Source organism: Saimiri boliviensis, chromosome 12, assembly GCF_048565385.1.
Source record: "Saimiri boliviensis isolate mSaiBol1 chromosome 12, mSaiBol1.pri, whole genome shotgun sequence".
Taxonomy (NCBI): domain Eukaryota; kingdom Metazoa; phylum Chordata; class Mammalia; order Primates; family Cebidae; genus Saimiri; species Saimiri boliviensis.
Window position 1 is genome coordinate 88,455,408 of NC_133460.1, and position 14,917 is coordinate 88,470,324.

Genomic DNA, 14,917 nt, shown 5'->3' on the forward strand with positions numbered 1-14,917 from the left:
GTTCTGTGCATTCCACCCTCATGCTCTGCCAGCTGAATGCTCTTTCACCCCGGATGACCCTGGATTTTCCCCTTAGGGTCCCCAGCACCATGCATGGAGTCAGGCACGTAGCTAGCGCTCCTCCGGAGGTGCTAAGAGGCACTTGAAATTCCCTCCAGCAGGAAGAGAGTGACCTGGTCATGCCTGAAGCTTCACAGGGTGTGTACACAAACACACACACACACACACACACACTCCACTCACCTAGCCACCACCAAAGATCCTCCTTCCCTTCATTCTCCAGTTTGGAGGGGGACACTGTCCCCCAACACACTTTCCAGCCAACTTGACTGTTGGCTCTCCAAAGAGGGGTAAGATGGGGGCCCCATAGGGGCAGAAAAGACTTTTCCAGGTTGGACCTTTGGGCCTAGGACCAGAGGAGGAGGGAGGTGACAGAGGCAGCCAACTGCATTCCAATGCGTCCCTGACATGACACCCAAACACACCCTGGCATGACACCTTACACAGGGAAAACAAGGCGTGCAGCTCTGAGCAGTCATGCAGCTGGTGTGAGCTGACTCCACCACTGCTCCTGGCAGAGCTGGGGTTTATTCAACAATGAGAGAGGCAGGTGACGGTGGGCAGGAGATGTGGGCTGAGCTCCAGGACGCCGCTGAGCCTGGGAGGGAGCCTCCAGGGACCTTTCTGGGATCTAGAGAGAAGTCTTCAGCTCTCTGCAGAGGCAGCTCCTTTCTAGGGAGAGTGAGTGGTTCCCCAGGTGATCTCAGTGAGGCAACAAAAGCTTCCTGCCCTCCTCAGCCAAAAACAGCAAGAGGACTTCTTAGTGGGAGGCTGGGAACCCAGACTAGAGTGAGCCAGAAGCGAGAGCACCGGAGTTCTCGTCCTGCTATCACTTGCTGTGATCTTGGACAAATTGCTCCCCTTTTGGGACCTCATTTCCTCATCTGCCAAATAGGGGAAATGGGCAAGATCAGAGGGCAGCCAATTAGTTTCACCTCAAGGTGCCATTGCCAACTGATAGGTAGTGACTTCCTAAAGATAGTCGGTTTTGCTTTTTACAAAGACTCAGACGACGTCTGGGCTTGTGATCAATTAAAAGTGTCTGCCACAGGTACAGGATAGGAGAGTGCTATGATCAATTAGTGATGTCTGCTGTAGGCAGGAGTGGGAGACAGCAACATGACTGCCAGACACTTGTCATCCTGCTAGATGATCTCTAAGAGCTTCCTAATTGGAAAACTCACAATTCCACCACTGATTTCCCAGTGGACATGGTTAATATCAGTTGACAAACATATACCTCCCATATTGTACTATTTGCACACAGCTGATTTCTCTCCCAGAAAGGGACATTCTCAGCCCTGTTGGACAGTCACTGGCGGAGCAGTGATGGCCCCAAGGCTCCTAGTGTTCACACTCATAAGACGTCACCCAGAAGTTCACAGCCAGTGAACAGCGCCAACGTTTGATACCCAGAGGATATTCTAGCTTCTTACAGTTTTCCTCAGTTTATAAAAGAGCTTCCCCCACTGTATGAAAATCCCACTTTGACCCCATGGAGAGGCTGGGGAGCCAGCAAAGGGCAGAGATGGCTTTTGATTTCCTAGTGCACAAATGGGGGTCTGATCTGACAGGGCCGTTTCACTAGGAACGGGATATGGCTGAACACCATGTGAACACCTGGGCCTGGATCAAATACACACAACCATCCAAAATGAGGCTCACAGAGTGAGTTCTCGTCTGTATAGGAAAGGCGGGATTTCCCAAGCGCACCTACAGTACGGTGCATATCTGACAACGACAACTGCCAGTGGCTTCAGTGTCACACAAGTTCCCCAGCTCTCTTGATATCCACAGGCTCTGGCTGGGTGGAAAGTTCTCCTGAGGGCAGGCCCCAGTGTGGTGGTTCTCAGGGCCTGAGCTCAGCCCTCTGGGTCTTATCTCCCTTCATGCACAGATATGCAGAGGCCTCTTGTAGATGCTCTGTCCCTGCTGCCACCGCCCTCCTTCCATACCTCTCTCCATCTGTTTGGAACCAGGTCGTGAGTTGCTCTGGACCTGAGAGGTCCCCACAAGCACAAGGGTCTTCCTAAACCCACCAGGTTGGGAAACTGCACAAGTTACAAACTCCGTCTGCTCACAGGTGAAAAAAGACCAACCCAAACTTTTCCCAACACTCTAGCTGGACACCAGTTAACCCCAGGATTCAAACTCAATGCTAAGTGGCTTTCCCATCCTGAGCCTGCCCCGAGGTGCCAGTTCACCCAAGTCTTCCCATCCCTTCACCTGCCAACAGGATCTGCCAAAGGGGAACTCGGGAGAGGCGGGAGGTAGCTAGAGTTCATGCTCAGCCTTAGGTTGAAAGGGTGCTGGAGCTCGGCCAGCTCCCAGGTTGGAGAGGAGCCAGCCAGGGAATTCCCTAAAGCCAATGGAAGCCCCACAGGGCTCCTGGAGACCCTCTGTGTTCCTTCAGGAATCAAAGATGCCTCTTTCCAGGAGCAAGGAAAAGCTGTCAACTAATAATTACTTTTTTAAAAACAGTATTTTCCTAACAGCATTGTTGGAGGGGAAATAGGTTTGTAATTAAACTTTGGAGGTGAAAAGCATTTATCCAGAAAACCTTTAACACTGCCTTGTGCCTCTCCTGCCTAGAGGCAGACCCGGCTATTTGATGAAAGTGTAGTTTATACTAATGGGGGACAGGAAGAAACCTCTGTCTCTAGAAGAGCGGGGCTCTCTGGCTTTTTGGAGTTTTATGTTTCTGAGGGCCTCACTGGTGACATGTCAGCTTCCCCGTCTAGAGTCTGTGCAGTCCTATCCTAAAGGCCTTCTTTAGGGACTGTCTCATTTTATATCTCCTGTCACCCAGCGAGGCAGGTATTACTCTACACCCCATTATACAGATGAGAAATCAAGCACAGAGAGGTTACATCACTCATCAAAGCTTAGACAGTAAGTGCTGGGGCTGGTCTTGAAATCCAGCCGCCCTGGCCCTGGTGCGCATGCCTGGAGCCCCTGTGCCCCAGCCCTGCACAGCTCTGAGTACAGTTTCATCATGACACAAGAAACCCCGCCAAGTGCTTCCTGCTCCAATATGTTGTTCGCAGATTTTAAGTAATATCTGAATACAAGATTCCAGTTGGACAAGATAATTTGGACAGGTCCCTGGGGTTGGTTGTACTAGGATCTAACCAGTTTACATTCCACAGGAATGATCTAGAATGATGGTTCAGGAAATCTGAGGTAACGTGATCTTTATGAGTTTCATGTTCTCCTTGTTAGATATACTCTTACGTTTATTTTTTTTCACCTGTGTTTTCTGTCCCATTATACCATCATGACCAGGAAAGACATATTTTCTTTCCAACTTCCCACTTACCCTAGCTCCCCCATAGGTGTGTCTTTAATTCTTCAATATTAATGTTGCAAGTAATATATGAATACATTCTCCTTTTCTAAAGAAGTAAAACATTAAGATAAGGCTAAGATTCCCCCTTGATCAGGCCCTTCCTCCCACTGATATCCCTAACACCTCATCTAGAGATGACTCTGATACCAACCTGGAGTACAGCTTTCTAGATGGAAAAAAAATTACATTCATATGCTGTGTATGTACTTGCAAAATATATATATCTTGTTGGGTTGTTTTGTGGGGGGTGGGGGGTATAATTGTTACCATACTGTAAATACTGTTTTAAAACTTAAAGCTAGGTGCAGTGGCTCACACCTGTAATCCCAGCACTTTGGGAGGCTGTGGTGGGCAGATCACCTGAGGTCAAGAGTTCGAGACCAGCCTCGTCAACATAGTGAAACCCCATCTCTACTAAAAAAAAATACAAAAATTAGCCAGGTGTGGTGACAGGTGCCTGTCATTTCAGCTACTCGGGAGGCTGAGGCAGGAGAATCGCGGGAACCCAGGTGGCAGAGGTTGCAGTGAGCCGAGATGGCGCCACTGCACTCCAAAGTGGGCAACAGAGTGAGATTCTGTCCCCCAAAAAACAAATAAATAAAAGAAACTTGCATTGTTTGTTTATGAATGTTTCCCGGAGATCCACCCACAGATGGACGAGATCATCTCATTTGCTTTGACTGTTGTACTAAGTGCTATGAGAATACCGTGGTTAACTTAGCAACTCTGGATAGATGGGTCTTTTAGGCTGTTTCCCATTTTCGCCATGGGAAAAAACATGAGGCTCTCGGTGCCTCATGGGACCGGCACCCAACCTCAGTCAAGGCCGATGCTCTCCTCTGTCTAGGGTGTGTGAGCACTCACAATGATCCGTGCTCACCACATTCTGGAGCTGGCACTGTGCCATGCTAGGTATGCTGCAACTCTCTGCAATCCTCAGTACAAGATTGTTCTTAGAACTTAGCAGCTTCCCTCCCCAGACTGTGGCCCTCTTGCTTTAGTCTAGGGTCAGTGATCTCAAACAAATTCCCTCGATGATTAAAAGGCAGAGTGCCTGCAGAAGAGAGAGACATTTCCCCCTCTTTTCTGCTTTCAGGTTGGTTCTTGGAACACACTGGGATCACCCCAGGCTGATCTCAGCTGAGGCCTGCTCTGGACATTAAACCAAACGAAAGCTTATATAAATTTAATGAAGAGAAAAATTAACATAGTTTGCTACCTGCAAAGTGAGGCACTTAGAATAAGAACTCTAACTCTAAACGTGCAATGATCCCATAAAGCTCCATAAATGACATTATTACACACCCACGCCCACATACACATTCATTTCAAGGCTGATTATTGGTAACTCGGGAATTATAATTTTTTCACCCATCATGAGGTGGGCTGTTGGAGCTCTGGAAAGTGAGTGTGACCCTGGGGTGGGGTGCAGTGGGGTGCATGGGTGGAGAGTCTAGAGCAGGCGTCCCCAGACTTTTTACATAGCGGGCCAGTTCACTGTCCCTCAGACCATTGGAGGGCCGCCACATACTGTGCTCTTCTCACTGACCGCCAATGAAAGAGGTGCCCCTTCCTGAAGTGCGGCGGGGGGCTGGATAAATGGCCTCAGGGGGCCGTAGTTTGGGGACGCCTGGTCTAGAGAGATGAATAAGGAAGAGAGAAAAAAGCTTGTCAGAACAGGTTGGGCCCTTCAGAGCCAATGAGCAAACCTGAACAACCTTCTTAACTCTATCTTGCAAGTGGTGCGGGGAAAGCTAAAGGGCTGCTCTCGGCTCTCATCAAATATTGACCCTGTGCACTCGCTGGCCAGAGTTCAGACTAAAGCACCAGCAGCACGGTGCGGTGGTGTTTGCAGAGCAATTACTGTCGCCCAGTGCCTTGTAGGTCAGGTTGTGAAACAACCGTCCACGGAGCCAGGGCTTCAGAGAGCCTTCCGGCCCCTCCTCGGTAAGACCAGGAAGGAGCTATGCAAGGAAATGGACAAAGGCTGGAAATCTGGTCCAGCCACAGGTGAGAAAGCAACTGAAAAGGGTATCTGCGGCCCCTCCTCCCACCTGAACTGCACCTCCAAGCAACCCAGGCCCTTTCTCACCAAACGGGCCTCGACATTAGGCCCTGTCCTGGTCAGCTTCCCCTGGGACAGGTCCTTTCCCTGGTCAGATAGTGCTGAGCAGTGAGTTATTTTTAGAATAAATCAATTTCCACTTGGAGACTAACAGCCTCACCTCTTCCCTGTTCTTAACTTGACATCTGAAAGGCTCTTAGAAGCCCTCTCGGGAAACTGACCTGGTTTTCAGAAGAAGTGTTTGGAATAGTTGCTGAGCCAAAACGCTCTAAGGATGGGCAAACTGCAGGAGAATAATCTCCCTCTTCTTGCCAGGGCCCTAGAAGATTTCAGGGGGCAACCTAGGAAGGGGCCGGGAGTTGGCAGATCACTGCAGGGTGGGCACAGAGCCAGCTCAAGCCTGTTGTGTGTTCCTGGTTGTCCAAACTAGCCATCTAATAGAACTTTCTGTGATAATAGAAATGTTCTGTATCTGCCCAACACACAACCACTAGCCACAGTAGCTACTGGGTACTTGTGATGTAGCAAGTGCCACCAAGGAACTCTAAACATTTACTTTTATTTCATTTCATTTTTAAAATTTAATTTCAAAAATTTTTAATTAAATAGCCACACGTTGCTAGTGGCCACCGCACTGGACAGTACAACTTTAAAGCCCCTGTACCTGGGGCTTCTGAGTGAGCAGGAAGAGCGGCTGGGTTCAGTGCACAGCCCCGTGTGTGTGTGTCTGGATCTGAAGGCTCATGGCAGACAATATGGGAGAGAAGAAGGTCTGGGGAAGAGCAGAGGGCGTTATCCTGGTGCTCATGGATGGATTTCAGGGAGGTATGAAAAATCAAAACGGTTATTAGAATTACAGATGCACATTCATGCACTTGTCTGGGGAGTCTTTGGCTTTCATTAGAAGCACAAAAGAATCTCCGATCTCGAAAGTAAAATAAGATACAATAACTCACTGATGTGTCAGATAAAACTCACTTCTTCAGGAAGCCAGCCCTGATCCCAGAGTCTAAGGTTTCCCTCTATGTCTACGGCACCTTCGTTACCTCTGGAATGGCGTAGAACAATATGGTTCGTCTCTGCTTTTTAACTAAAATCTGTCTGCCCTTACTAAGCTGTGAGACCCATACAGGCAAGAATCAGATCCGCTTTGGATCTTCAATGTGTCCCAGAGCTGGCACACTGCCTGGATGTACAAGGTAGACACTTAATACTGGAAGGATGGGAGGAAGGAAAGAAGGAAGGAAAGGAGGGAAGGAGGGAAGGAGGGAAGGAGGGAAGGAGGGAAGGAGGGAAGGCGGGAAGGCGGGAAGGCGGGAAGGAAAGGAGGGAAGGAGGGAAGGAGGGAAGGAGGGAAGGAGGGAAGGCGGGAAGGAGGGAAGGAGGGAAGGAGGGAAGGAGGGAAGGAGGGAAGGAGGGAAGGAAAGAAGGGAAGGCGGGAAGGAGGGAAGGAAAGAAGGGAAGGCGGGAAGGAGGGAAGGAGGGAAGGAGGGAAGGAGGGAAGGAGGGAAGGAGGGAAGGAGGGAAGGAAAGAAGGGAAGGCGGGAAGGAGGGAAGGAAAGAAGGGAAGGCGGGAAGGAGGGAAGGAGGGAAGGAGGGAAGGAAAGGAGGAAAGGAGGGAAGGAGGGAAGGAGGGAAGGAGGGAAGGAGGGAAGGAGGGAAGGAGGGAAGGAGGGAAGGAGGGAAGGAGGGAGGAAGGAAGGAAGGAAGGTGAGAAGGAGGGAGGGAAGGAGTGAGGAAAGGAGGGAAGGAAGGGAGGGAAGGAGGGTGGAAGAAAGGGAGGAAGGAAGGAAGGAGGGAGGGAGGGAAGGAGGGAGGGAAGGAGTGAGGAAAGGAGGGGAGGAAGGGAGAGAGGGTGGAAGGAAGGAAGGAAGGAAGGAGGGATTTTTTTGTAGAGACAGGGTCTTGCCACGTTGCCCAGGCTGATCTTGAACTATTGAACTCAAGCAATCCTCCCAAGTTGGCCTCTCAAAGTGCTGGGATTAGGGGCATGAGCTGCCACCGCACCTAGTACCCATACTTAATTCTTTAAAAAGCATTTGCTGTTTACCTGGAATGTGAATTTAATTGGACATCTCATATTTATCTGGCAACCCTAATCCAAGGCCTCACAGGTAGCAGGGAAGCTGTGAGTGAAGAAGGTGGGTGGTGGGATGGGAAGGGGGCGCTAAGATCAATGCCTCTGTTCTGTAGGGTCCTAAGGCTTCAGAAGGCATGGAACGAGCAATCACCAGGTGATAGTGGGGGCAGTTCTCTCAGTGTCTCCCGACCCTCTGACTTCTCCCCTTCCCTGTGAACAGCTCCCCAGTGCACCACCAGAGTTCTAAGTACTCTGTCCTGAATGCCATGAGTCACCCCAAAGGGACAGCAAACCGTCTCCAAGGACAAGCCTCAGCTCTTGGCTCCTCCTGCTTGCTGCTGCCTCAGGGCTGGCATGTGCCTGAGACCGTTCATTTCCAAGGATCTACTGAGAGCTTCACATGCAGGGCAGTGAGGTCCAGGCAGAAGCTTTGAAGATAATAACCAGAAAAAATGGTCTGCTTCAGATCTTAGTATCTGGGAGGGGGTGGAAAGTGCAGGGGTAGGGGGTGCGGAAGAGCTGTGCTGATGTAGAAGCTGCCGTGGAGAGACAGGGACAAACCGAAGAGTGTGGGGTTTCTGTTCAGATGACAGAGCACCCTTCAAGTGCTTCCTGGCCTCATGGCTACAGAGTGGGAAGGGCAGGGTGCAGGTGTCCACCTCCCTGTGTGCCCTCAGAGGGAGAAACAGAGGGTCCATGTGCTGTTCTGAATGAAATTGGATCTGCACAAACCCCCCATGGCCTTCAATTCACAGCCAGAGGGAGTCAGGGACCACTTGGGATCACTTTGCTTGTGGTTCCCGGGCTGTATGAAAGAGGTTGGAACTCAAGGCCGCCTCATGGGTACCTGGCCTTCGAGAACAAAGGAAAACACCTGAAGAGGGAGAGATAAGAGAGGGAAGTACAGGGAGACCCACGTTGGGGTGCAGGCAACCAACTTGTGCAGGGGTGGGGGCGGGGAGAACTAGAGGTCTATCAAAGGGGTGTCCAGGCCTCCTGTTCTTACCTGAATAGACCCCCAAAATGCTGCCCAAGTAGTACCGGATTGAATGTATGATTCATGATCTAAACTTATTGAGTTCGGCAGTTTTTGTTGTTGTTGTTTTTGCTTTTTTGAGACAGGGCCTCACTCTGTCACCCACGTTGGATGGAGTGCAGTAGTGCAGTCATAGCTCACTGCAGGCACAACCCCCCGGGCTCAATTGATCCTCCCACCTCAGCCTCCTGAGTACCTGGAACTACATGCCCACCAGCACCCCTGGCTAATCAGCAGGTCCTCACTGGGGGTCCACAAGGGGTCTGGGAACACTCGCCACCGTATGTAAAATCGTATGTATTCACTCTTTTTCTGGGGAGAGGGCTTCCATCAGATTCACAGGCGGCTCTGTGGCCCTCAGGAGGCTTAGAACCAGGAGTTGGTGAAGCCAGGGGAGCAGTTGGCTAGAGGCGGGTCTGGTGAGCGTGGGACTTGCAGGGTCAGCCAAAAATGAAAGGAGCAAAACATGTCTGATAGCTGCCCCTGGGCCACACCCCAACTCCCAACGAGCTCCCCATGCTGGCAGGGACCGGGCACAGAGAGCTCACTGCAGAGTGACGCCAAGTGAGGGAAGCCACAGGCAACATCAGGGAGTGGGTCCCCAGCCCCTAGACCTCCCAGCCATGCAGCCCAACATCCCTGCGACCTGGCAACACCAGGCAACTCACCAGGCAACTAAGTGTCGGGAGAAATCTGGATTCACTCATTCAGTCCCCCTAATAAGCCTACCGGGTAGGCATTATTCGAACCTTCACACCACAGCTGAGGAAAGCAAGCCTAGAGAAGTGAAGGAAGCTGTCCGGAGTTACACGGTGACAGCCTGTAACCAGTCCCAGGCAACGTGCCCGCGGCGCCTAAAGTCTAAGCCGCGCTCTTCACAACCTCTCAGAGACATGAGTTCTGAGGTGCACCAATGACAGAGATGGAGTTAGCAAATCCCTTCGTTCTTCCTCTATAGAATCCACCACACTAGAATCAGCGACTTGATAAGTAAGCAAGACTTTTTCAAAATGAACGCCAGAGAAATGCATCATGGCAGGTAAAATGGGTTCATAAAGATGCTATGCTCGGCTCATAAGTTAATTTCCAAAGAACTATTCCAACCCCTTCCCAAACTGCATCTACAGGTCGGCAATGACCCACCGGGACAAGCCTGATCAAGGTCATGGCCACTGCCAAGCTATGGCCAGCACACTGCACTAGCTGCTCCCGGCCTGTGTACACCCTTTCCACACATAGGAATGAGTCCTCCCGGCAAGGGAGGTGGTGGGGTGGGGGTGGGGGGGGGTAGCAGCATTCCTTTCTCCTGAGATTCTGCAATATGGGAGGGGGTGGGGGGCCAGAACAGAAGAGGGGGAAGAAAAGTTCTGATTTGCAAGTTTCCACTGGCTTTCAGGCCCCCTCCAGCTCATCAATGAGTCCTTTCAGGGTTCCCTCTCCCCAACTGAGTTATCACTTCCTGTCCAGCACACTACACCCATTGATGGGGTATCGGCAAACCCCACCAGCTTACGCCGGACCCAAGGAGACTGGACATGCATTGAAGAGGGAAGAGGAAGAAGGCAGGAGAGTAAGGAGTGGCTTTCAATCCCATATTCAATGAGGTATTCAATCCCATATGGTTGGATTAGAGAGGATTTGTCATACAGGGAGCTGGCTCCCCCTTGACTTGTCTCATAGGTAGGGCAATGAGGACAACGAGATAGAATCAGGTATCTGGGCCAAGCACAGGGCGCCCAAGGTGACCTCTTCAAGATGGCTGACGACCAAAGGCCTGCCAAGAAAGGAGTGGGCCCTGGCTGTGAGGGCAGAAGGGAGTGTCTCTCTGCGTTTTTATTGGCCTAAATCAGGCTCACAGCCCCGAGGAGGAATCTGGAACATCTTGGCTTGGCCTGGAAGGGTTGCTGCTCATCGCATACTGACTGTCTCTTCTCTGGTACTCGCCTGTGATCCACAGAGGGGAGCTCCCCAGCGGCCATGTCTGTGCTAAGAGGCTCTCGAAGCCCGGCCATACTGATTGGTCCAGAGAGGGCACCTGACCCAAGCCGGACCAATCAGAATCTCCCTGGGATTTTTCAACGTGGAACTGGGAAAGAGTCCATCTCTCCTCCGTTCGGAGCCAAAAGCTGTAAAATTCTAGAACTGCTGACAGCCATGTTCCTCGGGGTGTGAGGTAACAGAAGCCGAGGGCAGCACCAGAGGGAAGCAGAGACAAGACAGGGGGAGAGAAGATCCTGGTTTCAGGTTGTAAGGTCTGACCACACCATGGACGGCATGGCGAACCCCGTGAACCGCGCGTACACCTCCGGCGGGTCTTCCGAAATTAGAAAACCTGAAATGGCTGTAAGATCACGGAAAGAGGAAGAAATGATCAACCCCTGTGGTGCCTACTTAACTGAGTTATTCTCGATTGCTTCTTATTCCAGCCTCAAAAGACAAGGCCATTGGACTTTGTAACCGACCTCGGCCAACCTGGTGACGCCACACCCTACGACCCCCTCCCAGCTTGGCCAACTCTGTGACTCCATACCCTGTAACGCCCTCCCAGCCTGCAAACCCCACCCCCAAACTGTAACTTTCCACTGCCCACCCCAAACCTATAAAATCGACTCCCATCCCACCACCCTTCGCTGATTCCATTTTGGGCCTCAGCCCGCCTGCACCCAGGTGAATAAACAGCCTTCCTGTCGCACAAAGCCTGTTTAGGGGTTCTCTTCATTCAGCGTGCGCGTTTGAACACAGGCATTCCTGCAGGCGTCTGCCTCACTGCCCTTCTCGCTATGTGGTCGGCTGCACGAGCTTTCCTGGTCACTCCTCCAATCAAGTCTCCTTTGTGTCTAAGCCAGTGCGAGTGTAAAACTATCACCTGCAACCCAAAGAGGCCGAACTAAATTAGCTGGCACCAAGGAGGTGTCTACAGGGGTAGCTGTGGGACTCACACCACCCTACCATCCCCCTTGCGAATGTGCCCACGTGTCTTAGAGACACACACCTACCACGTACATGTACAAACTGGGCGGCAAGTGCCTCATTCGGTCAGACAGACACCGTGATATGTATGCCTAGTTTGTGCCTGTAGTTCAAAAAAATGGCTTATTTTCTGGTTCAGTCTTCCCTGCGTGTTTGCTTTTCTTTGTCTGCAATGATGTGGTGGCTTCTGTCTCGCCCTGGATGTTTACAGACACATGCCTGCTCAGGCACCCAGCACCTGACCATCCTCCCGCTTCTCCACCACTGTTTCCTACCCCGTAGGCAGGGGAGGGTGACAAAGTGGGACTGTTAAGACCATTAGAGAAGGCCGAGATTGAGACAAGCCCAGCTCTACCTTTGAGCCTCCCTATTCTATCCCTCTGCTCCCACCTGGACTCTGACCCTGATAGGTCTGTTGGGGCTTCCTGGATAAGTAAGGGTAAAAGAGAGGCCAGCCCACCAGAGAGACTCAGGCCAGTGTCGCAGCTCCAACCAACTCACCTGCAGGTCAAAGAACTTGCTGTACCTCCGGTAGATGGTCTGGGAGGTGGAGTCGGACCAGGTCACATTGATGATGTATACCTGTGGGAAAAAGGTAACAGCAGGTAAGCAAGGTTGGATTTCAGGCTGTGCCAGGCATCATGTAACATGACTGCAGGTGTTCCATATGGCCAGGACCACTCTTTTCTCATATCATTTGTTCCTAGGGCCTAGCACAGTATCAGCTACCATGTGGATGCTACAGTATATGTCTAAACACACACACACACACACACACACACCTACCTAGAGGGATATTTCATCAAATGCCAACAATGATTATCTTAGGAAGGTAGGATCAGAGTAAGTGGTTTTAATTTCCTTCTATTTGCTTTTTTTTTTTTTTTTTTTTTTTTTTTTTTTTTTTTGAGATGGAGTTTTGCTCTTGTAACCCAGGCTGGAGTGCAATGGTGCGATCTCGGCTCACCACAACCTCTGCCTCCTGGGCTCAGGCAATTCTCCTGCCTCAGCCTCCTAAGTAGCTGGGATTACAGGCATGCGCCACCACGCCCAGCTAGTTTTTTGTATTTTTAGTAGAGACGGGGTTTCACCATGTTGACCAGGATGGTCTCGATCTCTCGACCTCGTGATCCACCCGCCTCAGCCTCCCAAAGTGCTGGGATTACAGGCTTGAGCCACCACGCCCGGCTATTTGTATATTTTTATACAATAAACATAAAATTTAGATCATTACATTTTTGTTTGTATGTTTTTGAGACAGTCTCATTCTGTCGCCCAGGCTGGAGTGCAGTGGCATGATCTCGGCTCACCACAACTTCCAGCTCCCCGGTTCAAGCGATTCTCCTGCCTCAGCCTCCCGAGTAGCTGGGATTACAGATGCCTGCCACCATGCCCAACTAGTTCTTGTATTTTTAGTAGAGACAGGGTTTCACCATGCTGGCCAGGCTGGTCTCAAATTCCTAACCTCAGGTGATCCACCTGCCTCAGCCTACCAAACTGCTGGGATTACAGGCATGAGCCACTGCACCTGGCCTTTTTAGACAGCTAATTTTCACTGATTTGCAAACTTTAGAATAAATGAGATCCTACGAGAGACCTTCCAAAATCGCAGGTGGACGCCACTCTGAAATTCTGCAGACCTGGGTTTTGAGGGCTTGGACATTTACACTTTTAACAAATCCTGGGTTATTTTACTGCAGTGGATCCTCAGAACTGACTCTGAAAAGCCCTTTGGGCGACCAGAAGCACTCAGAGATGTGTGGCTCATCTCAGCATCCCTGTCTTTGCTCAGTGCCTGGCACAGAACAGGTGCTCAGAAAACACTTTGCTATGTTGAACAAACACACTGGTCTTCTGGATGAGAAACGGATTTGAAGAAGAGGCGTTAGCACGTGGGAGATTGGAAAACTTTTCTCTTGAGAGCCTCACAATGAAGTCATTTTGGGGCCAGGCTTTCACCCCGGTTCCCAAGTCTCCATCAGGTTCTTCAGGAGCTCAGGCCACTCTGGAAGGCTGAACTGGGTCAGAAATCCCTGGAGAAGTAGGGAAAGCCGCCCCCTGACCCCCGCCCTGGGCAGAAGTAAGGCAGAGGCCACACCCGCGAGGCCTCTGCCTTACTTCCGCCCTCTGGAGAGAGGCAGTGGCTGGAGGTCCTCAATGGTGGTTCCCAGGCCAGGGTGCCCTTTAGGATCAGCTGGAGGTAGGGACAGCTTCCTAAAAATGCAGATTGCTGTGCGTCAGCCTAGTCACTATGTCCAGTAGGTCCGCGGGGGTAGGGCTGGAGGACTCTACCAGTAAGAACAAAACAGCCAGTGAGGCCAGGGATCTGAGCCGTGATGAGAAGAAGGAACGTCAGCAAGGAGAACTGGCATTTAGACACCTTGCCATCAGACTGGCCGACTTCCCAGATGCCTGGAACAGGGTTTGCAGCCGGCACAGTGAGGCTTAATGCTTGGCTGCTCAGGTAATACACAAGAAAATGAGCTGAATCCAGTCTCTTCTCCCTGCCTAGCTCTGTAACACAGAGGCAGCCTCGGGCCATAGGGAGTTTTTTCTGAAACATAACCAAGGAGAGGGCCATAAAGCCAAAGCAAACAGGCCTGAGTGCTGCCACTCAGAGATGGGGCATTTATGACATGTGACCCTGAGACGGGACACAGGTGAAAGGCCACCCCTATCTTCATCAGCTCAACACAGACTGTTGGCTACTATTATAATACATAGGGGTATGCTTTGCTATATATCATCTATAAATAGATATCACATGATACATTGTAAAGCCATTTTGTAACTTAATGTTACCTAATGCTTAGGCACCTAAATGTTACTAGATGCCACATCTATGGGGCAGAGGTCATCCAAGAAAGATGCCCATACAGCATAAAGCATTTATATGCATTAGCTTATTTAATCTTCAGCCCCTTGAGGTAGTTACCATTGTTATTCCCATACTGTACAAGAAGAAGGTGAGGCTCAGAGAAGCTAAGTAACTAGCCTGAGGTTCCACAGCTAATAAGTTATAGAGCAAAAGACTTGAACCCAGGTCTAGCTGAGTTCTAATACATATGCTTTTAACCTCACTAGGCTATTTCCCTGTGTGTAAATTTATCTAAATGGAACTACTTTGATCAGGACTGAATGCCATTGTAAACCAAAAAGTATCTGGAACAAGCTTCAATCAATTTAAAAAGTGTATTTTGCCAAGGTGAAGGGCACACCTGTGATACAGCTTCAGGAGGTCCTGAGGACATGTGCCCAAGGCGGCCGGGGTACAGCCTGCTTTATACGTTTTAGGGAAATACAATTCATCAATAAATACCTATAAAATGTATATTCTTCCATCTGGAAGGGTGAGAC

General features: G+C 50.5%; 1 protein-coding gene across 5 annotated transcripts in view; it reads right to left on the minus strand.

The window, feature by feature from the left end:
- The window catches only part of SH3PXD2A (SH3 and PX domains 2A), a 267,638-nt gene that overhangs the window by 198,243 nt on the left and 54,478 nt on the right, over positions 1 to 14,917 (minus strand). For all 5 annotated transcript variants that reach the window (XM_074382818.1, XM_010333118.3, XM_074382817.1 and 2 more), the window contains one exon: positions 12,062 to 12,142. In XM_074382818.1, the coding sequence (XP_074238919.1) occupies positions 12,062 to 12,142 (81 nt within the window). The remainder of the gene's footprint in view (positions 1 to 12,061; positions 12,143 to 14,917) is intronic.